Raw genomic sequence first — 24,213 nt, forward strand, 5'->3', positions numbered from 1 at the left:
ACAAGGCCAGGTTGTATGGCCAGAATGGTGGTAGCCTCATGGGTAGTCTGGACACAGCAGGGTTCATATTCTCCAGACCTTCACTGTTGTGTTGTTTACTTGTTTTACATGTACGCAGGCAGCTTATCACGTTGGGGGTTACCAGTTTGGCCACTGCTTATCAGAATCAGGCCTTGAGTCTCTACTATGTCTGTTACAGGAATAATACGTACACCAGAATATCTTCAACACAACAACAGAACTTAAGTTGATTGTAAAATGCTAATTATCAGCCTCGCGATATTAGGAATACGGGAACAGATCAGTTGCTCTTAGTGAGCCCATTGTTTGCTCACGTTACTAGGTTCAGGAACTATTTGGCGCATGCTCGAAAATTGACTCTTGCACTCTGGTTGACACTCGCGCACTAACACAACACACGCCGGATGGTGCCTGTGGTCGCCACAATTGGAATGCAAAACGTAAAAAAAAGTATTGTTGGCTTTCACTTCTTATCCTGTTACCGAAAAAGACGTAAATAGAGTGGAATCTGAACTATGATACTGTGGCGAAAAAGCACAATACCATTTCTCTTCACATCTTTAAGTCAGCTTTAGTTCCTGGTATCAAATTGTTAAGATGTCTGTAAAACGCGTATACGAAGTATCACGGTACTTCTGGAGGTGTTCTATCTGTAGCAGCGAAGTAATAGCACTCAAAATACGCTAAGCGCTATACGGGCTAAAATGTGCCATCTGAAAGTCACATGACTTGAGCTGCTGGAGATGTAGTAGAGAGAATTCTCGTTCTGCGCAGCCGGATCCTCACTCCATAGACATTTATACTCTACGGCCGTCATTTCAGTGCCATCTTTGGAGTAAAATGACTGTTAATATGTGTAAACTATGGTCTATGACCAGTGATGTTTCTATAGCGTGGATGAGTAGCTGATTTGTTGATGAGAGTTGTTGCTGTTTTTCTGTAGCCGACAGTTCAAGAGAGAAAGAAATGGAAACATTACTGGGGATTGCATTTAGGGATTTTGTCATAGTAGCTGCTGATATGACACATGCCAAAAGCATAATGGTTATGAAAGATGGTAACGTAGCTTTGTTCATTCCGATACTTTCTACATAAAATCATGATGTAAGTTAGAGTGTAACGACACGCTACCATTTGCTTTTCAGATGAAGATAAGCTTCAGAAATTGTCTGAAAAACTAGTTATGGCAATTGCTGGGGAAGCTGGCGATACAACACAGTTTTCTGAGTACATAGCAAAAAATATACAACTGTATAAAATGAGAAACGGCTACGAGCTGTCTCCTGCCGCTGCAGCTAGCTTCACTCGTCGGAATTTAGCGGAATATTTAAGGAGTAGGGTAAGTATTTTTAACTTTCAGGTCTTCGTTATCGGCACACAGACATAACGTTAGTAATGTGGCATATAAGCGATTCTGCAAAGTTTTTGAAGGGCTGTTTTCTGCATCCAAGTAGGCCTACTGTTTACGACGGTAACTGTATCGGAATCGTACCCGTTAGCCTTCACTAACATTCCTTCTGTGGTTTATAGCCGAAAAACTATTACTACTCTTGATTTACTATAATAAGTAATTCTTTCAGACTCTATTGTTGGAAAGTATTAGGACAGATACATAATTCCTCTCGTTTGTAATTGTTTTACAGTTGGATTCATTGCGTTTTAGATTGTGTATCTCAGGTTTTACACAGTGCATGGCATGTTTATGGGTGTCCAAGGATCATGAGAACGTGTCTCAAAGGCTTAATCGACTATGGCACAACTGAAATTGAAGACACAGTCACAAGCATCTGTCAAGCACAGAAGTAACTGTAATGTGGTTGCATAGGGTGACTAAATCTGTTAGACGGTGGCTGTTATGTGTCGTGCAGATAATTATGTCCATGAAATGATAGTTTAGGCTTAACAGTGTATTTACCGTTGCATGTAACAGAAAGCGTGATTTCATAATAGGAGGCGGAGGATGACACGGCAGTCGGCCAGTACCATTAGGGTCTTCCGAGACCTGTTCAGACGGAGTTTAGTGTTTAGTTTTAGAAAAGACTTATCAGACATATAGGGTCAACAGAAACATCCGATCTCACGTGTCGGCTTTGACCCGTGACGTTGTTGTGGTGTGTGACTTGTATATGTACAAACTACTGAGAAAAGAAACAGGTTCACTATTAATACACGTATTTGTGTCAAAAGAGCTAGTGTTTTAGGTACTCATATTATTTCCAAAGCTGTTTCATCGTAACTGTACAGTTTTGGGCTACATGCTTGGATGCTTGTGTGGTGTCTTCCACTCTCTCACCCACTGACTTTCCAGAGTGCAATGGTTGACTGGATATGGCAGTTGAGACCATCAGATAAATTTTGATTAAGTTAATGAGTGATTATTATAGAATGTGATGCAAAGAGAATATTGGACACCTTATCATCCAAAAAACTACAATATGACAGTTACAGAGACTGTAGTTTGTTCAGGTATCACGTTCAGTGCAGAAACACTATTTGTATCTTTGTAAATGGTGTAGTCGAATATGGTGGGAACACATTCAGATTTAAGTTGTTCACACTTTCCCTAATTTGCTTAAGGTGAGTGCCAGAGCACTACCAGTCCCATTCCCCAGTGTGAGCTTGAGCTCCATCTGTAATGAACCCATTGTTGGTATAGTGTGGCATTAGATCTTTATATTCATTCCTTGTTTTGTGTTTTATCTTTCAGAAGTGCCCATATTTCTAAGACATTATTGTATGATAACACTGTGCAATTACATCTTCTTGTGTAGTCAGACATTGGATGAAATGCTGACAAGGACATGTTGTACATAATATAATCTGACACTGTGTCCTGACAATTATGTTGAGGCAAGAATGAAATAGCATATCCAAACTCTGGAGAGCCTAGTGGAGTGTGTCCGAGTTAAAGTGCATTTATGGTGTCAGGAGCTGTGATGTTAGATATTGATTGTGGTAACAATTTGCATGTTGAATGATGGGAACTAAATCCAACAAATCAAGATTTGGATGTTGTTGGCACAGTGCTCCTTTGTAATTTTATATGGTTGTATATAATGATAGCTGGTATTTTGTTGTATTAGGTTGAGTTAGACTTTAACCACATCATCACAATTTGTGGCACAGTTGGAAATAATACTGACAAAGAGATTATTGGAATGACAGGAATGGCAAATGTATCTCTGGCTGTGCTACACATCATTCTATTATGGCAGTCACATTTTCATGTTGACATCCATTGGCTTCGCCAGCTCACGAGCAAATTATCATGGGTCAGCTGCAGTTTGTGGTGCCATCCGTCTGCATTTTTACCTGTGACGAAACTGTGTTGTGTTGCGAGATAATATTGTGGTATGGCAACACTATTGATGAGACTGGTCGGCGCATCTAGTTTTCTTCCATTAATATTCATTGGCTGTACAAACTCCTTAACAAATCTTGACTTGCAGTATAATGTAGGACTCAGGTTACATAATATATCAATCTGTTATCAGGTTGTTTCCTCATTCACCAAATAAATACAAAAATCAGTAAGCGAGCTTAAAATTCATAATAATGAGAAAAGTAAGTTATTCTGGCACTCTCCATATCGAAAATAAGTGCAGTCAATTTATATCTTGTGGTGAAAGAAATCTTTAGATTCAGCAATTCTCTTTGGCTACCATTTCCACCCCTTGATTGGCTATGACTGACGTGAATGAATTACCAACTTCAGCATGCAGTGTAAGAGCCTCTGGTGCCATAAGTGCTCTTTAGCCCCGTTTTCTGCATATCTAAAAGTTGTTCATGACTGTCGACAATGGGTGTATTGGATTTTGGTCTGTTATTCCAAACTGAGTAATAGCCTATTCCATGCAAATTGGTCTAATTTCAGAAAAGGTTCCTGCATGACCATAACAAACTTATGGTGAAATTTTGTCTGAACATTTGCTGATGTTCCCAACCAACATTGGTGAAGTTTTACTTCCACCATTTTAATACTCACAGAGATATGATTATTTGTTTGATGCCATAGCACAGCCATCAACAGTGCACTTTGAGACATAATATTTCCGGCAATATTTTCCTGAAAACAAAACAAAATGGGGCTATCTTGTGCAATTTTTTGCACACTCTGAAACGAAATAAGAGATTTCATGAGCAGTTTTCATATGGATAATTTGAAGAAAAATTGGCAGAAAAAATAAATGCTTGAAAAAATGTGAAATTTAGCTTTTCATATCTCTGAAAGTACTTTTGGGATATTCCTGAAACTTTGTGCCAATGACTTCCCAGTACAAGGTCTTGGAATATAAATTACATTCTCCTACTGCTTTCCAGTAGTTTACAGATTGAGGAAAAAATTGATGATTTTTCTAAAAATGGCTATTTTTAGCCCTTTTACAAAAAAAAGTGCCTTCTGCAAACACTTATACCATTTTCCTTAGAAAGATCCTGGCCTATTAATAATGTCTGACATCTTTTATTATGTTCTACAGTTTAGCATTGTCTGTGGAAGATATCAAAAGCCCTGATGACTAGGGAATGAGCTGGAGTTAGAAGTAGTGCAAGTAAGGAATATTTTTCTCTATTGGTGACTCTGATAATTTGAGGCAGTCAGTTTTGAAAAGTATAACTTTTTGGGTTTTGTCTTATCAAAATTTCTTGCCAAACAATCCCATCAGTGACATCCTCTGCTGGCAATATAGTTTTCCTCACGCCATTCTACAGCAAATTAATGAAACCTGTAAAAAATTCAAATAGCTTGAAGTAAACATAAGTGTAGGATCCTAAAAGAGATCTTTTCTAGCTTTGGCTTCTGAAGCTTATAGAAATGTATCATTGAGCTGGGGATCCTGTGTAAAGAAACCCTTATCAGGCTTGGGATTTTCTGGTAAAGGAACTCACGGGTGGGTGCTGTTGCACAACTGTCGGGCGTGAGATGTATGGTGATGGGGATTCTGGTATGGTGATGGGGATTCTGTTTTTTTTTTTTTTCCACTTTGAAAGGAATCAGCAGCGGTTAAGCACTACAGACCATACCACGCTATACAATTTTTCATCTCTACACTAATGTTCTACATAAACGACAAAACTGTGCTGACACGTAGTACGCTATACCTTAAACCGGAATTAAACTAGCACATCAATAACGTCACACAATAAAACAACATGCTAATATTTCTTTAGGACATAAATCCTTTCAAAAATTATCAAGAAGACTGTTATTAACATTACTAAAATTTACACAATGTGTCAATGGTGTAAAACCTGAGGTCTGTTCATACAATGTGTGCTGCAGCTGTTATGCAACAATTTTATTATTGTGATATCCACTGCCTTGGTAATGGACAATTAAATTGTGAAGTTTATAACTAATTTGATACTGTAGTTAAAGAAGAAAAACAGTCTGAAATAGGTCACTAGGTCTTTCTAATGAAAATGGTTTAAAAGAGTTTACAGAAGATTTCCTTCTATTCGTAAAAGTAAGACAGAAAATAGGCATTTTAGAAAAATCTTGAACTTTGCCCTCAGTTGGTAAACTATAGAAAAGTGGTAGGAGAATGAAATTATATATTCTAAGACCCTGTAGTGGCAAGTTATTATGCACAAAGTTTCAGTGTATCGCACTCTTACTTCAAGAGATATAGTGAGCTAGAGTTCAAATTTTTTTTTTTTTTTAATGTCTGTATTTTCGGCAGACTTTTCTTGAACTTATCTGCATGAAAACTGCTCAGAAAATCTTTATTATTTCACTTGAGAGAGCACAAAAAGTTATAAAAGATGGCGTAGTTGTGTTTCTGTCAAGAAAATATTACTCAAGATTTTATGTCTCGATGTTGACGAACCCTCACGGGTGCACTATTGATAGCTGTACTATGGGATCAGGCAAATGACTATATCTCCAGAAGTATTGGATTAGTGATTGCAAAACATCACCATTGCTCATTAGGAACATGCGTGAATGTTCATATGGGAACCTCTAGATCACTTGCAATGGAATGACCCTAATGGCAATCCTTATTCTTGCCCAAAATATGGACTTGAGTGTAACTTTGATATTTATTAATCAATGTTCAGTCACGTTTTGGAATTCGTGCCATTTCATGTAAATAAAAGATACTTTAAATCATTCGTATAAAGTTTTTTGGCACGGAGCACACGTTATCAGACTGCAATACAACATAAGTATGCTCGGTTGTTGCTAAACTAAAGTGAAGCTCTGTGCTACTGTTCTAATTACCCAGAGACAAACTCATAGTTTTCTCTGGTGAAAAGGCCTGAAACAGGGTGGGTCCACTCAGTATCATGAAGCCAAATGAGGAGCTGTTTGAATAAAATCAGTGCAATTGACACAGAAACTGCTGATGTGTCATCAGATCGAAATCCGTGGGCCGGTTCAGAGCCATGTGACATGCTTTTTAAAAAAAATTTTAAGTTCTTGAATGTAGATAATTGAGTAATTTGTAGGAGTGACTGTTTATCTATTTTTTAGTTTTCTTTTGAATATGACGGTTTCCCAATTCTGTGCCTTATGTTTGAAGAATTCCCCCTGTATCACCCTAGATGATGATGATGATGGCAGGGCACTCCGTGAAGTGGTCATTAGTACCCTTACTGGACATCAACGTACTTATCTTGTGTCTTGGACAGTCTTGTCTAAGAAGCAGACATGCTGCGACAGTTCTCCAGGAACTGGCAGATTTCTCAGAATGACTGGCTATATTAACACAAGTATGTGGTTTCTGTGTATTAAAATCATCCAGTTTTTTTGTAACAAATGTCTTAATGACACACTGCCTGTTTTATGGATGGATAAGTTTAAAAAAAGCATTGACTCGACCATTAATTCAGAGCTTCTTGACTTACACTCCCCAGCACTTTTAAGTAGGCAGGAGGCCCGACACTTCAAAAGATATAGTAAATGTTTGTTACACACTTGCCGTTGTAAGCAAAAATGGTGGGAAAGTCTCCAGCTGAGCTGAGGGTTGTCCTTACATCAACATGTGGAGAATAAATTGTTACAATATGTGGTTTTCCACAGGCTTTTCTTCTCATATTGGTGGTAATTCCACCTAAGCAGAAAACTGTGCCAGTGGATACTGTGCTATTCTTAATGTAGTGAGCATCACTTCCTTTCATTGGAGTGGCTGGCATGAGGTTCACAAGTGTGACCACAGTGTTGTTTATCCCCCCTCTGACTGCTTGCTCATCTTCCCACTGATGTATGATCTGCGTGTCCAACAATGTGATAATAGTGTGCAGGGGAACACAGAGCTCTGAATTACAAATGGTGAATACTCTCTTGGCTGCATCACTTCCCTCAAATCCCACTGTGTGCTGTTACCCAGCAGAATAGCACCTCTTTTAGAGAGAGAAAGAAAGAAAACAGACACATGAAGATTATTTAATTTTTTGTTGTCAAGTTCTATGCAATGCAATTAATCAGAAACTTAAGTTTAATACTGGCCACAAATACTGTTCAGGAGAAATTGGGAAACTGCCATAAAATTCCATGATCTGCAACACATAATGTAGAGATTAATGGCATTTTGGAGGAAAATAGTCTTCTGACAATAGGAAGAAAAAAGAAAACAGGTATTGTGGAAAGAATGGTTTTTTATTCAGTGTGTTTCCTACGATCAAATGTCATCAGTACTTTGATACTATGAAGATCTGTCAGCTGTGCCTATTGGAATGGCTTAACATTGTGAGATAGATTGAAAACTCAGGAAAAACCACTTTAATTTTTTTGATCAGCATGGATTGGTGCATAAGTTTGTAGCATTTTTCCAAAAGTTTACTAAACACAACAGATACACATAAAAGACTTTAGACATTAATAATATATTCTGTTTCACTATTTACAACAGTCTGCCAATGCTAACATAACTTTTCAATTTCATGACTGTGAAAATCATGTGGTTTTGAGGCTAAGGACTCATTGAACTATGATAGGGGTGCATTTTCATCCAGAAAGGAATTTCTTAGAAGGTTGTTCGATAGAGAGCGGTAAAGGTGAAAATCTGAGAGTGCAAGATCAGGTAAAAAAGATGGATGCAGAATGACTTCCCAACCCAACTCCTGCGTAGTGTTTTTTGTCAGTTTAGTAGAATGTGGGTGGGCATTATCATGGAGTAGCATCACTTCACCCAGTCTTCCTTATCGTTGGTCTTGGACTGTCTCTGCAAGATGTCTGTTGTTGACAGTAAATGTAAGTAGTGGTGGTTACACCCTGAGGGAGCAATTCATGGTACACCACACTGTTGCTGTTCCACCAGATGCATAGCATTACCTTCTGTGGGTACATGAAAGTCTTTGTGTGGGAGTTGTTGCTTTGTCTGCACTCAACTATGTCTTTCTTTACCTTGTGTTATCATAAAGACACAATTTCTTGTCACCAGTAATGATAAAGGATTGGAATTGTTGACGTTATTCACAAGCCAGTTGATGGCACTCAAGCAGAGATGTACATATAGCCACCCGTTGATTTTTGTGATTTTGACTTGGAGCATGCAGTAAGCATATACCCAATTTTTGAATCTTCACCATTACATGCAAATGTCACATGATGGTGGAATCATCACAGCCTCTGCTGCTGTCACCCTGCTGTTCAACTCAAACAGAAGAATATGTCAGAAATATTCAGATTTCTTCACTTGGCACTCCATTTTCTAGCATTCACAGCTCTACTTACTATCTCTAAATGACAATATGTAAACTCAAAAAGTAACAGTGAACTACAAATAAAAAAATGTCACTTGATAAATAAACCTGTAGGAACCGGAATGCCAAGTGATTAATACACACATGATAGAGGGCACTAGATCCATACTATTATTCAATCTTACAAAAATAAGATTCTCAATCTAGGCTAAAGAGGAGCTTGCTTTATTTTATTGTTGCTTACCAGTACTAGAACACAGTAACATGCGTACTTAAACTGTAGCTGCTGTTTGTTACTTTAGTATAACAGCTATATTATCTGCATTAAATATAATTTTCATCAATAAAATGTGTCAGTTATTAATTTTGATATGATACTGGAAATCCCTAGGTGGAACTCACACTAAGAGTACTATATAGATAAGGAGTTGGGCAATCAACTGTCACCCACATAAGATTGAAATCTTTGTTTTCCATGTTTTTCTCATGCTGATATCGACTAAAATCTTCATGGGAGTTCAGCTTGATGCTAATATATGACTGGCACGAAATTTCAGGGACGTACCTCATTGTTGGTTTCAAACACTCATGAATCTTGGGAATTACCTTATGATGAAGATGAGTTAAATTAGAAAAATATTGTGCTGATCAGCCTCACTGTGTTAGTGCCGTGTGGCAAGTTAATGTAAAGCTGGCAAAGCTGCTAATGACTTCTGATTAGGTGCACAATGCACGGTGATAGTTGGTAATATCGAGAGATGGGGGTTTCGCTAGGCATAGTTTGTATCCCAATACTTGTGGGAAGGAGCTAATTACTTAGAATATAGCGTGTGGTGGTAGGCTATGCATGATTAAATCCCTGTTGTCATTGGTTGGCAAAACCGATCTTTTCTTAGGACAGATTGACAACAGACTCCGATGCCTAGAAAATGTCATGCCCATTAGAGAGATTTCTGCAACAGGTACACAAAGATAGAATGTACCATCACACAGGAGCATACACTCACTAGTAGCAGAGAAGAAAAAGAAACTGGAAAGGCAAGCATCACTGAAATGTATGTAGAATTTTCAGTTTTTTAACAGAATGTGCAGTCATTAAAAACAAAGTACAGCAATTTAAAGTTAAATTACAGTTTTTAAACAATGCAGAGGTAGCATTACAAATTACTGGTGTTGTTGTTGTTGTGGTGGTCTTCAGTCCTGAGACTGGCTTGATGCAGCTCTCCATGCTACCCTATCCTGTGCAAGTTTCTTCATCTCCCAGTACCTACTGCAACCTACATCCTTCTGAATCTGCTTAGTGTATTCATCTCTTGGTCTCCCTCTACGATTTTTACCCTCCACGCTGCCTTCCAATGTTAAATTTGTGATCCCTTGATGCCTCAGAACATGTCCTACCAACCGGTCTCTTCTTCTCGTCAAGTTGTGCCACAGGCTCCTCTTCTCCCCAATTCTATTCAATACCTCCTCATTAGTTATGTGATCTACCCATGTAATCTTCAGCATTCTTCTGTAGCATCAAATTTTGAAAGCTTCTATTCTCTTCCTGTCCAAACTATTTATCGTCCAAGTTTCACTTCCATACATGGCTACACTCCATACGAATACTTTAAGAAACAACTTCCTGACATTTAAATCTATACTCGATGTTAACAAATTTCTCTTCTTCAGAAACGCTTTCCTTGCCATTGCCAGTCTACATTTTATATCCTCTCTACTTCGACCATCATCAGTTATTTTGCTGCTCAAATAGCAAAACTCCTTTACTACTTTAAGTGACTCATTTCCTACTCTAATTCCCTCAGCATCACCTGACTTAATTCGACTACATTCCATTATCCTCGTTTTGCTTTTGTTGATGTTCATCTTATATCCTCCTTTCAAGGCACTGTCCATTCCGTTCAACTGCTCTTCCAAGTCCTTTACTGTCTCTGACAGAATTACAATGTCATCGGCGAACCTCAAAGTTTTTATTTCTTCTCCATGGATTTTAATACCTACTCCGAAGTTTTCTTTTTTTTTCCTTTACTGCTTGCTCAATATACAGATTGAATAACATTGGGGATAGGCTACAACCCTGTCTCACTCCCTTCCCAACCACTGCTTCCCTTTCATACCCCTCGACTCTTTTAACTGCCATCTGGTTTCTGTACAAATTGTAAATAGCCTTTCACTCCCTGTATTTTACCCCTGCCACCTTTAGAATTTGAAAGAGAGTATTCCAGTCAACATTGTCAAAAGCTTTCTCTAAGTCTACAAATGCTAGAAACATAGGTTTGTCTTTCCTTAATCTTTCTTCGAAGATAAGTCATAAGGTCAGTATTGCCTCACGTGTTCCAATATTTCTACGGAATCCAAACTGATCTTCCCCGATGTCGGCTTCTACTAGTTTTTCCATTCGTCTGTAAAGAATTCGTATTAGTATTATGCAGCTGTGACTTATTAAACTGATAGTTCGGCAATTTTCACATCTGCCAACACCTGCTTTCTTTGGGATTGGAATTATTATATTCTTCTTGAAGTGTGAGGGTACTTCGCCTGTCTCATATATCTTTCTCACCAGGTGGTAGAGTTTTGTCAGGACTGGCTCTCCCAAGGTTGTCAGTAGTTCTAATGGAATGTTGTCTACTCCCGGGGCCTTGTTTCGACTCAGGTCTTTCAGTGCTCTGTCAAACTCTTCACGCAGTATCGTATCTCCCATTTCCTCTTCATCTACATTCTCTTCCATTTCTATAATATTGTCCTCAAGTACATCGCCCTTGTATAGACCCTCTATATACTCCTTCCATCTTGCTGCTTTCCCTTCTTTGGTTAGAACTGGATTTCCATCTGAGCTCTTGATATTCATACAAGTGGTTCTCTTATCTCCACAGGTCTCTTTAATTTTCCTGTAGGCAGTATCTATCTTACCCCTAGTGAGATAAGCCTGTACATCCTTAGATTTGTCCTCTAGCCATCCCTGCTTAGCCATTTTGCACTTCCTGTCGATCTCATTTTTGAGACGTTTGTATTCCTTTTTGCGTGCTTCATTTACTGCATTTTTATATTTTCTCCTTTCATCAATTAAATTCAATATTTCTTCTTTTACCCAAGGATTTCTGCTAGCCCTCGTCTTTTTACCTACTTGATCCTCTGCTGCCTTCACTACTGCATCCCTCAGCGCTACCCATTCTTCTTCTACTGTACTTCTTTCCCCCCACTGCTGTCAATTGTTCCCTTATGCTCTCCCTGAAACTCTGTACAACCTCTGGTTCTTTCAGTTTATCCAGGTCCCATCTCCTTAAATTCCCACCTTTTTCTTCAGTTTTAATCTACAGGTCATAACCAATAGATTGTGGTCAGAGTCCACATCTGCCCCTGGAAATGTCTTACAATTTAAAACCTGGTTCCTAAATCTCTGTCTTACCATTATGTAATCTATCTGATACCTTTTAGTATCTCCGGTATTCTTCCACGTATACAACCTTCTTTTATGATTCTTGAACCAAGTGTTAGCTATGATTAAGTTGTGCTCTGTGCAAAATTTTACCAGGCGGCTTCCTCATTCATTTCTTACCCCCAATCCATATTCACCTACTATGTTTCCTTCTCTCCCTTTTCCTACACTCGAATTCCAGTCACCCATGACTATTAAATTTTCGTCTCCCTTCACTATCTGAATAATTTCTTTTATCTCATCATACATTTCATCAATTTCTTCTTCATCTGCAGAGCTAGTTGGCATATAAACTTGTACTACTGTAGTAGGCGTGGGCTTTGTGTCTATCTTGGCCACAATAATGCGTTCACTATGCTGAAACTTCCTGGCAGATTAAAACTGTGTGCCCGACCGAGACTCGAACTCGGGACCTTTGCCTTTCGCGGGCAAGTGCTCTACCAACTGAGCTACCGAAGCACGACTCACGCCCGGTACTCACAGCTTTACCTCTGCCAGTACCTTGTCTCCTACCTTCCAAACTTAACAGAAGCTCTCCTGGGAGAGCTCGCAGGAGAGCTTCTGTAAAGTTTGGAAGGTAGGAGACGAGGTACTGGCAGAAGTAAAGCTGTGAGTACCGGGCGTGAGTCGTGCTTCGGTAGCTCAGTTGGTAGAGCACTTGCCCGCGAAAGGCAAAGGTCCCGAGTTCGAGTCTCGGTCGGGCACACAGTTTTAATCTGCCAGGAAGTTTCATATCAGCGCACACTCCGCTGCAGAGTGAAAATCTCATTCCTGTTCACTATGCTATTTGTAGTAGCTTACCCGCACGCCTATGTTTTTCTTCATTATTAAACCTACTGCTGCATTACCTCTATTTGATTTTGTATTTATAACCCTGTATTCACCTGACCAAAAGTCTTGTTCCTCCTGCCACCGAACTTCACTAATTCCCACTATATCTAACTTTAACCTATCCATTTCCTTTTTTAAATTTTCTAACCTACCTGCTCGATTAAGGGATCTGACATTCCACGCTCCGATCCGTAAAACACCAGTTTTCTTTCTCCTGATAACAATGTCCTCTTGAGTAGTCCCCGCCCGGAAATCCGAATGGGGGACTATTTTACCTCCGGAATATTTTACCCAAGAGGACGTCATCATCATTTAACCATACAGTAAAGCTGCATGCCCTCGGGAAAAATTACGGCTGTAGTTTCCCCTTGCTTTCAGCCGTTCGCAGTACCAGCACAGCAAGGCCGATTTGGTTATTGTTACAAGGCCAGATCACAATCATCCAGACTGTTGCCCCTGCAACTACTGAAAAGGCTGCTGCCCCTCTTCAGGAACCACACGTTTGTCTGGCCTCTCAACAGATACCCCTCCGCTGTGGTTGCACCTACAGTACAGCCATCTGTATCATTGAGGCACGCAAGCCTCCCCACCAACGTCAAGGTCCATGGTTTATGGGGTGGGATTACTGGTGTAGACACACCAAAATGTAGTACACAGTATTCTTGTCACCTACCGCTACTGTAAAATGTTGAGGGATTGCACATTTTTATCATAAATAGGACTCATTTTATTAATGATACGCAAAATCACAATTACTCCAGATAAACATTTCAAAATGTCAGCCATTGAATTTACAGAGCTTGACATCCACAAAAGGTTAATCATTTTGTGTTTGTGTTGTTCACTTAGCGAAACTTTTTAACAAGTTACCTGGAGTCGTAGACAGTCTCAGCTCCCAAAACTGTGCAGATGTGAACACAAATGTTTTATGGATTAAATTAATAACAGCTTCCTAAACATTCTGAATATTGTAGGCAGGGCACAAATTGTAAACACTGCTAAGGGAGTAGCCAAAATTTCAGCACCAGTCTTAGATGTTATATTTACAGACATCAGTAGTGAATATATAACAGATGTTTGCTTTTTGGGTTATTACTGCTAGGTGATAAAGGTAAAAAGAGCATGGAAAACACCACAAAACTGCAGGCCTCTAACAGAAGCTTCTTTAAACCTATAATATGCACATTTTCAAGGTTATTGGCAAACCAAACCTGGGATGAAGTGTATAAAGAAAACAATGTAAACTAAAATTGTGCATGTTTCAAACTAACCTCTGAGGAGGCATTTTCAAAAGTGGCCACTTTTGCTGCTAAGGAAAAGAAATGCAGTTAATCTACAAAGGAATTTCTTGGTTTCTTCTTCTTCAGAAACACTTTCTTTACCATTGCCAGTCTAAATTTTATATCCTCTCTGATTCGGCCATCATCTCTTTATTTTGCTTCCCAAATAGCAAAACTCGATCTACTTAAGTGTCTCATTTCCTAATCTAATTCAATTGGCATCACCAGATTTGATTAGACGTCATTCCATTACCTTCGTTTTGCTTTTGTTGATGTTCATCTTATATCCTCCTTTCAAGACACTGTCCATTCTGTTCAACTACTCTTCCATCTCCTTTGCTGTCTCTGACAGAATTACAATGTCATCAGCGAACCTCATGGCTTTTATTTCTTCTCCATGGATTTTAATTCCTACTCTGATTTTTCTTTTTTCTCCTTTACTCCTGGCTCAATATACAGATTGAATAACATCGGGGAGAGGCTATGACCCTGTCTCACTCCCTTCTCAACCACTGCTTCCCTTTCATGCCCCTTGACTCTTATAACTGCCATCTGGTTTCTATACAAATTGTAAATAGCCTTTCGCTCCCTGTATTTGACCCTGCCACCTTTAGAATTTTAAAGAGAGTATTCCAGTCAACATCGTCAAAAGCTTTCTCTAAGTCTACAAATGCTAGAAATGTAGGTTTGCCTTTCCTTAATCTTTCTTCTAAGATAAGTCGTAAGGTCAGTATTGCCTCACGTGTTCCAGTATTTCTACGGAATCCAAACTGATCTTCCCCGATGTTGGCTTCTACTAGTTTTTCCATTCGTCTGTAAAGAATTCATGTTTGTATTTTGCAGCTGTGGCTTATTAAACTGATTGTTCGGTAATTTTCACATCTGTCAACACCTGCTTTCTTTGGGATTGGAATTAATATATTATTCTTGAAGTCTGAGGGTATTTTACCTGTCTCATACATCTTGCTCTCCAGATGGTAGAGTTTTGTCAGGGCTGACTCTCCCAAAGCTATCAGTAGTTTTAATGGAAAGTTGTCTACTCCCGGGGCCTTGTTTCGACTTACATCTTTCAGTGCTGTGTCAAACTTCTCATGCATTATCATATCTCCCATTTCATCTTCATCTACATGCTCTTCCATTTCCATAGTATTGCCCTCAAGTGCATCACCCTTGTCTATATACTCCTTCCTCCTTTCTGCTTTCCCTTCTTTGCTTAGAACTGGGTTTCCATCTCAGCTCTTAATATTCATACAAGTGGTTCTCTTTTCTCCAAAGGTCTCTTTAATTTTCCTGTAGGCAGTATCTATCTTACCCTTGTGATATATGCCTTTACATCCTCACATTTGTCCTCTTAGCCATCCCTGCTTAGCCTTTTTGCACTTCGTGTCGATTCATTTTTGAGACGTTTGTATTCCCTTTTTGCCATCTTCATTTACTGCATTTTTATATTTTCGCTTTTCATCAATTAAATTCAATATTTCTTTTGTTACCCAAGGATTTCTACCAGCCCTTGTCTTTTTACCTATTTGATCCTCTGCTGCCTTTACTGTTTCCTCTCTCGAAGCTACCCATTCTCCATCTACTGTATTTCTTTCCCTCATTCTTGCCAACCATTCCCTAATTCTCTCTCTGAAACACTCTACAACCTCTGGTTCATTCAGTTTATCCAGGTCCCATCTCCTTAAATTCCACCTTTTTGCAGTTTCTTCAGTTTTAGTCTACAGTTCATAACCAATAAATTGTGGTCAGAGCCCACATCTGCCCCTGGAAATGTCTTACAATTTAAAACCTGGTTCCTAAATATGTCTTACCATTATATAATCTATCTGAAACCTTCCAGTATCTCCAGGCCTCTTCCATGCATACAATCTTCTTTCATGATTCTTAAACCAAGTGTTAGCTGTGATTAAGTTAGGCTCTGTGCAAAATTCTACCAGGTGGCTTCCTCTTTCCTTCCTTACCCCCACTTACCCCCATTCCATTTTCACCTACTACGTTTCCTTCTCCTACTATCGAATTCCAGTCCCCCATGACTATTAAATTTTCATCTCCCTTCACTATCTGAATCTCCAATCTACTTCTTCATTTTCCTGATTTGATTTTGTATTTATAACCCTGTATTCACCTGACCAGAAGTCTTGTTCCTCCTGCCACCGAAATTCACTAATTCCCACTATATCTAGCTTTTACCTATCCATTTCCGTTTTTAAATTTTCTAATCTACCTGCCCGATTAAGGGCGCTGACATTCCATGCTCCAGTCTGTAGAACGCCAGTTTTCTTTCTCCTGATAATGACATCCTCCTGAGTAGTCCTGCCCAGAAATTCAAATGGGAGACTATTTTACCTCCGAAATATTTTACCCAAGAGGACACCACCATTATTTAACATTTAACCATACAGTAAAGCTGCATGCCCTCGGGAAAAATTACTTCTGTAGTTTTGCCTTGCTTTCAGCCTTTCACAGTACCAGCAGAGGAAGACCATTTCAGTTAACGTTGCAAGGCCAGATCAGTCAGTCATCCGGACTGTTGCCCCTGCAACTACTTACGATGCTGCTGCCCCTCTTCAGGAACCACATGTTTGTCTGGCCTCTCAACAGATACTGCTCCGTTGTCGTTGCACTTAAGGTATGGCTATCTGTATCGCTGAGGCACGCAAGCTTACCCACCAATGACAAGGTCCATTGTTCATGGGAGGAGGACTGCCATGCTACGTGCTACAATTTGGAGCCCTTTAGCAACAGTGTGTTGTGTCTTGGGTCAGCTGAGCAGTATAGCCGACTGAATGATATGTATGACATGTAATACCACAACCAATATTGAGAACGGAATAACAGGGTGTCTGTGTCCGGGGAAAACCGGGTAATCCGAGAAAAATCCTGGAATTGTTTCATCCGGGAAAAAACGTGAATTGTGCGGAAAAAACACAAATTTTGTGGGATTCCTGGAATTTTTCGTTGTTTTAGTTTTCATTTAAATTTTTGTGATTTTGACTGGTAACAACTGATACTCTGATAAAGAATATTACTGCAGACTGATAAATCTGCAACAATAAAACATAAATGAGAGAAAAAAACAACGAAACACCGTATACACACAGGCGTCTGCCAGCAGTAAAATGTGTCAAGGCCTTAGGATGAAGAATATGCAGTGCTTCGTAGCAACAAACTGTTTGGTATGAACGTGACTTCACAACTGTTTACATTAATGCAATTTTGTCATATGATATGGTTGGAGACTGTGGCTGTTATTTGAAGACAAATGTTGATGGTGTTGAGACAGCAACCAGCCACAAATTTATTTTCAGTTCCTTTATTCAAAATGTACCATTACCGGTTTCGAATAATTACAATTCATCTTCAGACGGTTTTCATGCTTTAATTACAACATGTGGTGTGTTTTCTTACAGATTAATTGTTGTGAAATGTCGGTTTAGAGTGTTTGTTTTCATAGTATTCGTCCGACAGATGTTGTAATGGAAGCAGGAAAACTGTCTGAAGGTGAATCGTAAAGGTTCGAAACCGGTAACGGTACCTTTTGAATAAAGGAACTGAAAATAAATTTGTGGCTGGTTGCTGCCTCAACACCATCAACATTTGTTTACATTAAGTTCGTGCAAAAAGGTGGGAATTTAAGGAGATGGGACCTGGATAAACTGAAAGAACCAGAGGTTGTACAGAGTTTCTGGGAGGGCATAAGGGAACAATTGGCAGGAATGGGGGAAAGAAATACGGTAGAAGAAGAATGGATAGCTTTGAGGGATGAAATAGTGAAGGCAGCAGAGGATCAAGTAAGTAAAAAGACGAGGGCTAGTAGAAATCCTTGGGTAACAGAAGAGATACTGATTTTAATTGATGAAAGAAGAAAATACAAAAATGCAGTAAATGAAGTAGGCAAAAAGGAATACAAACGTCTCGAAAATGAGATTGACAGGAAGTGCAAAATGGCTAAGCAGGGATGGCTAGAGGACAAATGTAAGGATGTTGAGGCTTATCTCACAAGGGGTAATATAGATACTGCCTACAGGGAGTAGACAACATTCCATTAGAACTACTGACAACCTTGGGAGAGCCAGTCCTGACAAAACTCTACCATCTGGTGAGCAAGATGTATGAGACAGGCAAAATTCCCTCAGACTTCAAGAAGAATATAATAATTCTAATCCCAAATAAAGCAAGTGTTGACAGATGTGAAAATTACCGAATTATCTGTTTAATAAGTCACAGCTGCAAAATACTAACGCGAATTCTTTACAGACGAGTGGAAAAACTGGTAGAAGCCGACCTCGGGGAAGATCAGTTTGGACTCCGTAGAAATATTGGAACACATGAGGCAATACTGACCCAACGACTTATCCTAGAAGAAAGATTAAGGAAAGGCAAGCCTACATTTCTAGCATTTGTAGACTTAGAGAAAGCTTTTTACAATGTTGACTGGAATACTCTCTTTCAAATTCTGAAGGTGGCAGGGGTAAAATACAGGGAGTGAAAAGCTATTAACAATTTGTACAGAAACCAGGTGGCAGTTAAGAGAGTCGAGGGGCATGTAAGGGAAGCAGTGGTTGGGAAGGGAGTGAGACAGGGTTGTAGCCTCTCCCTGATGCTATTCAATCTGTATATTGAGCAAGCAGTAAAGGAAACAAAAGAAAAGTTCAGAGTACGCATTAAAATCCATGGAGAAGAAATAAAAACTTTGAGGTTCGCCGATGACATTGTGATTCTGTCGGAGACACCAAAGGACTTGGAAGAGCAGTTGAACAGAATGGACAGTGTCTTGAAAGGAGGGTATACGATGAACATCAACAAAAGCAAAACGAGGATAATGGAATGTAGTCGAATTAAGTCGGGTGATGCTGAGGGTATTAGATTAGGAAATGAGACACTTAAAGTAGTAAAGGGGTATTGCTATTTGGGGAGCAAAATAACTGATGATGGTCAAAGTAGAGAGGATATAAAATGTAGACTGGCAATGGCAAGGAAAGCGTTTCTGAAGAAGAGATATTCGTTAACATCGAGTATTGATTTAAGTGTCAGAAAGTCGTTTCTGAAAGTATTTGTATGGAGTGTAGCCATTTATGGAAGTGAAACGTGGACGATAAATAGTGTAGACAAGAAGAGAATAGAAGCTTTCGAAATTTGGTGCTACAGAAGAATGCTGAAGATTACATGGGTAGATCACATAACTAATGAGGAGGTATTGAATAGAATTGGGAAGAAGAGGAGTTTGTAGCACAACTTGACTAGAAGAAGGGATCGTTTGGTAGGACATGTTCTGAGGCAGCAAGGGATCATCAATTTAGTACTGGAGGGCAGTGTGGCTGGTAAAAATCATAGAGGGAGACCAAGAGATGAATACACTAAGCAGATTCAGAAGGATGTAGGCTGCAGTAGGTACTGGGAGATGAAGAAGCTTGCGCAGGATAGAGTAGCATGGAGAGCTGCATCAAACCAGTCTCAGGACTGAAGACCACAACAACAACAAGTTCGTTTGAGCAGTTGCCATGCCTGCGCAGTTGAATTGCGTATGAGCAGCACATGCTCCTGCTTCTGGCTGATTGACGTGTGGCTGTTAGGTGTATCAGCAATAGCGGCAAGCATCCAGGTGCTAATAGGTACAAATTTTCTGGCGCGCCCAAGCTGCTAGATACGTGCTTGTGGAGAGCAGTCTGAGTTGTCGTGCTAACAGGGTAGCCTCCCTCTGACTGTTGTTTAGGTTTAGTATTTTTACTGTTTCCTCTTCCATTACAGATCCCACTTCAAATGAAAACAAAACGGATTTCTGTGACCGGGAGCCATCAAGTGGATTAAAATACAGGCACATAATCACGGAATGCTAAAATACATTATTAGTTTGCTTTCTCATTTTATTTTATTTCCATGTTCTTGGCAGTCGCATTAATCGGCTTACAGAACAATAAAGTTTCTTTTGTTGGTTTGCTAAATAAATTTGGCATTTATTAATATTTCTCTCTGAGGCATTATATTTATTGAAACGAATTGTTTCACTCCACAGTATTAGCCAGTTCCAACTGTTTGCTGAATTTCAAGAGCACGTTTTCACCTTCTGGTACATATGGCATTATGCCATAATAAATAACCAAATTTGGGATAACGCAGTACAGGTACTCCAAGAAAATTTACATCCAAAAAACCACACTGAAAAGTGTAATATCAGATTGGAACCTACTTCATTGTGAATCTGGACGTACGAACGTGCACTTTGAAGCCGAATTATAGATTTTAGTATGGTTTACAAAATTCTGATACTCTTCTTTGTTTTATGCTGTAATTTGAGAGCTCTTAATGCTTTATACCTACGAACAGGCTTTTGCATCATCGAATCTGCACATGCGCAGTAACCGCTGTTTTTTTGGAGCCCTGGCAACTGCTGAAATGAACCTATTTCTAACAGGTCTCGGGAAAATATTGCTAATCGTTGTATGACAAGTGTCACTTTCAAAGTAAATTTCCTTTTACACAAGAAGAATTATGTTACATGTGAAAATGTGCTTTGAATTTCTTGAAGTACAGAGTCTTTGACCCTCGTTTAAAACTTAACACTTTGAGGACCGGCCACTCAAGAGAATTTCGAGCCCAGAAGACCAGACATTTATGTCATTATTTTAAAATTTACTGGCACGTTTGCACGTTGTATCTTAAAGTGTAACACGCGAAAAAAATCAATATTATATGTGAAAGCTTAGTTTTTCTTGTAGCTACACAATGTAAATTAATTTAAACAATTAACTTCTAATATTTGTGTGTTAACTCTATTGAAGTGATGTTGCTTTTTGCTTATGCTCTGAATATCGGCTGACGAGATCACGTAACATCGACTATGATTGGCTTACAAAAGGGCGTAGCAATTTTGATTTCAATGCTTCGGAAACTAACGTACCGTATTTGGTGGAATTCGAATTCATACTTTCATAACACGAAAATATGCAGCATATTGTAATACGAAAGTAAGCAGTGTACACATCCCTGCACATCAAAGACCTTTCCATTTATATATTTTTGCCTGGGTTTCGTTTTTCAAAGTGCCGGGAAATTCTACGCCGGTGTATAAAACATCAATCATTCCCAGAAAGTGTACTGTCTGTTAACAGGAAAAAAGTGTATTTTCACCCAGGCAAAAAAGTATATATTTTAATCGAGAAACCTGGGAAATTTCTTTTTCCTTGTCTATGTATACATCCTGAATAAAAAAGTCGAAGAAATTACTTTTTAGCACACCCTCGGAGCTTGAATGACAACTGTTGCAAAGAATGTACCATCTATATTACAGGGCTATTACAAATGATTGAAGCGATTTCATAAATTCACTGTAGCTCCATTCATTGACATATGGTCACGACACACTATAGATCCGTAGAAAAACTCGTAAAGTTTTGTTCGGCTGAAGCCGGACTTCAGATTTCTGCCGTCAGAGTGCTCGAGAGCGCAGTGAGACAAAATAGCGACAGGAGCCGAGAAAGCGTATGTCGTGCTTGAAATGCACTCACATCAGTCAGTCATAACAATGCAACGACACTTCAGGACGAAGTTCAACAAAGATCCACCAACTGCTAACTCCATTCGGCGATGGTATGCGCAGTTTAAAGCTTCTGGATGCCTCTGTAAGGGGAAATCAACAGGTCGGCCTGCAGTGAGCGAAGAAACGATTGAACGCGTGCGGGCAAGTTTCACGTGGAAAATTGGCTCATGTCACAACTGGAGACCGACAGCGCCGACTTCATCTTTCAACAGGATTGTGCTCCACCGCACTTCCATCATGATGTTCGGCATTTCTTAAACAGGAGATTGGAAAACCGATGGATCGGTCGTGGTGGAGATCATGATCAGCAATTCATGTCATGGCCTCCACGCTCTCCCGACTTAACCCCATGCGATTTCTTTCTGTGGGGTTATGTGAAAGATTCAGTGTTTAAACCTCCTCTACCAAGAAACGTGCCAGAACTGCGAGCTCGCATCAACGATGCTTTCGAACTCATTGATGGGGACATGCTGCGCCGAGTGTGGGAGGAACTTGATTATCGGCTTGATGTCTGCCGAATCACTAAAGGGGCACATATCGAACATTTGTGAATGCCTAAAAAATCTTTTTGAGTTTTTGTATGTGTGTGCAAAGCATTGTGAAAATATCTCAAATAATAAAGTTATTGTAGAGCTGTGAAATCGCTTCAATCATTTGTAATAACCCTGTAGATGCAGGAGATACAAATTACATTGATTTACAAAACTGTGTTATAGAAAATGAATTGTTTGAACAGAAATGCTTAAAGTATTTGAATACTGAACAAGTAATATTTTAAATACATTATTCTAGTTGTGGAGCTTAGTGTACAGCCATGTAATTTGAATTTTACAGACTCCATACATTGTAAATATGCTGATAGCTGGTTATGATGATGCTGATGGTCCCGAGCTGTATTTTCTTGATTATTTGGCATCTCTTGTCAAGATCCCTTATGCAGCACATGGATATGGAGGATACTTTGCTCTCAGTATAATGGACAGATACCACAAACCAAGTAAATATCTATACTAAGTATATTTCATGACTTGCCTCACTTTATTAGTTATTTGTATTTAGAAATAGATATTTGATAATAACCATTTATTTGTTCACAGATATGACAGTTGAAGAGGCTTATGATCTACTGAAGAAATGTGTGAGAGAAGTACAGAAACGTTTAATTATTAATCTTCCAAATTTTAAAGTTCAAGTGATTGACAAGAATGGTATTAAAGACCTGCCACCTATAACTGTCACTACGTTAGCTGCAGAAGTTTGATGTGTTGCTGACTATGGAATGTCTTAATTGAAGGTGGTATCACTACACTAATGTGTTACCCGAAGAGAGGGAAATCGAAAAGTTTTCCTCATTGCCAGTTACTTTAAATTACTTTTTCTTGTATTTTTCTTATTTGTGGATTAATACTTGTAAAAATTTTAAGAAATTAAATCATTATTTTGGAAAAAAAATCTTAAGTTGCGCATGTGTGGAGAGAGATTGTTGGATGCAAATGTAATCTTAAAGATTCCTGGTGCATTGTTATTGTATTGGAGTGTAGTATATTGCCAAAATTATTCAGTTGTATTTATTGTTAGTTTTGTGTGAACACCAATTAGCCAGAAAGGCCCTTGCAGGCTGCACCTAAAGTTCAACACTTACGAAAAATTTCAGGAAACTTGAGACTCTTGTGAGTATGTGTGTGGGGAGCAAGGGGCCCGAAGCTGTTGAGTACCTCCTTCCTTACTTGTGCTGCAATCTCGTCTCCCATTCTGACATCCTTACTTCTTTCTTTCTCACAATAGTAGCTTTTGATGGTGACCCAGCTATTTCTCTAGGTTCTGCTTTCTTTACTTGACATTTTCATTAATTTCCCCTATATAACTTCTCAGCTGAACTAATTTTGGTCCCTTTCTCGGTTTGACTTCTATTTCCTGTAATGTGGATCAACTGAGGAAGAAGGCCTTAATAATGCCTACCTACAGAGTTTGACCCTTTGTGCACAATAATTGTGTAGACTCACATACACTAAAGCAAATACAGTAGCCAGTCAGATGTGGGGTCATTACCCTTTTGATAGAGGCCTCTTACAATACATGGGTCACATTTATGATGCCTGAGCTGCTAATGCCCCAAGCATGCCACAGTGTAGATGCACGTTTTCCTGGGGCATTAGATCTCCTAGCAATGGCCATTGTGCCAGATGACCGTTGCTGTGGCTGTTTGATGCCCACTGGGAGAGCCCCAGTTTTCAGTATGTGACATCAGGACAGATGTTCTGCACATGAAACATATCAAATTGAACCAACATAATGGACATTCTGATTTAGCCGCCTCAACACAGGAGTAGGTAGCTCAATGCAAATTGTTACTTCATAGTGCTTTCCCTACCTTGGCTACCCATGGAAAGGGGGACAAGCCAGATGACTGAGGGTGAAACAATTTACTCCATACCTGGTGTGTACTAGAAAAACTGAGATAC

The 24,213-nt window shown here is 39.2% G+C and overlaps 1 protein-coding gene across 1 annotated transcript; it reads left to right on the forward strand.

The window, feature by feature from the left end:
* Nucleotides 1-881: 881 nt before the first annotated feature.
* LOC126088509 (proteasome subunit beta type-2) lies at nt 882-23,186 on the forward strand. The gene is made up of 4 exons (XM_049906654.1): nt 882-1,078; nt 1,167-1,360; nt 22,586-22,748; nt 22,849-23,186. Exons 1-4 carry the CDS (start codon nt 988-990, stop codon nt 23,010-23,012), a joined length of 612 nt encoding a protein of 203 aa, XP_049762611.1. The 5' UTR covers nt 882-987; the 3' UTR covers nt 23,013-23,186.
* Nucleotides 23,187-24,213: the final 1,027 nt, after the last annotated feature.

This window comes from Schistocerca cancellata, chromosome 6 (assembly GCF_023864275.1).
Source record: "Schistocerca cancellata isolate TAMUIC-IGC-003103 chromosome 6, iqSchCanc2.1, whole genome shotgun sequence".
Classification (NCBI taxonomy): domain Eukaryota; kingdom Metazoa; phylum Arthropoda; class Insecta; order Orthoptera; family Acrididae; genus Schistocerca; species Schistocerca cancellata.

Coding starts and splice junctions, on each gene's coding strand:
- LOC126088509 (XM_049906654.1), top strand. CDS start 988: ATGGAAACATTACTGGGGATTGCATTTAGGGATTTTGTCATAGTAGCT. Junction 1,079..1,166: donor CATAATGGTTATGAAAGATG/GTAACGTAGCTT, acceptor TTTGCTTTTCAG/ATGAAGATAAGCTTCAGAAA. Junction 22,749..22,848: donor GGACAGATACCACAAACCAA/GTAAATATCTAT, acceptor ATTTGTTCACAG/ATATGACAGTTGAAGAGGCT.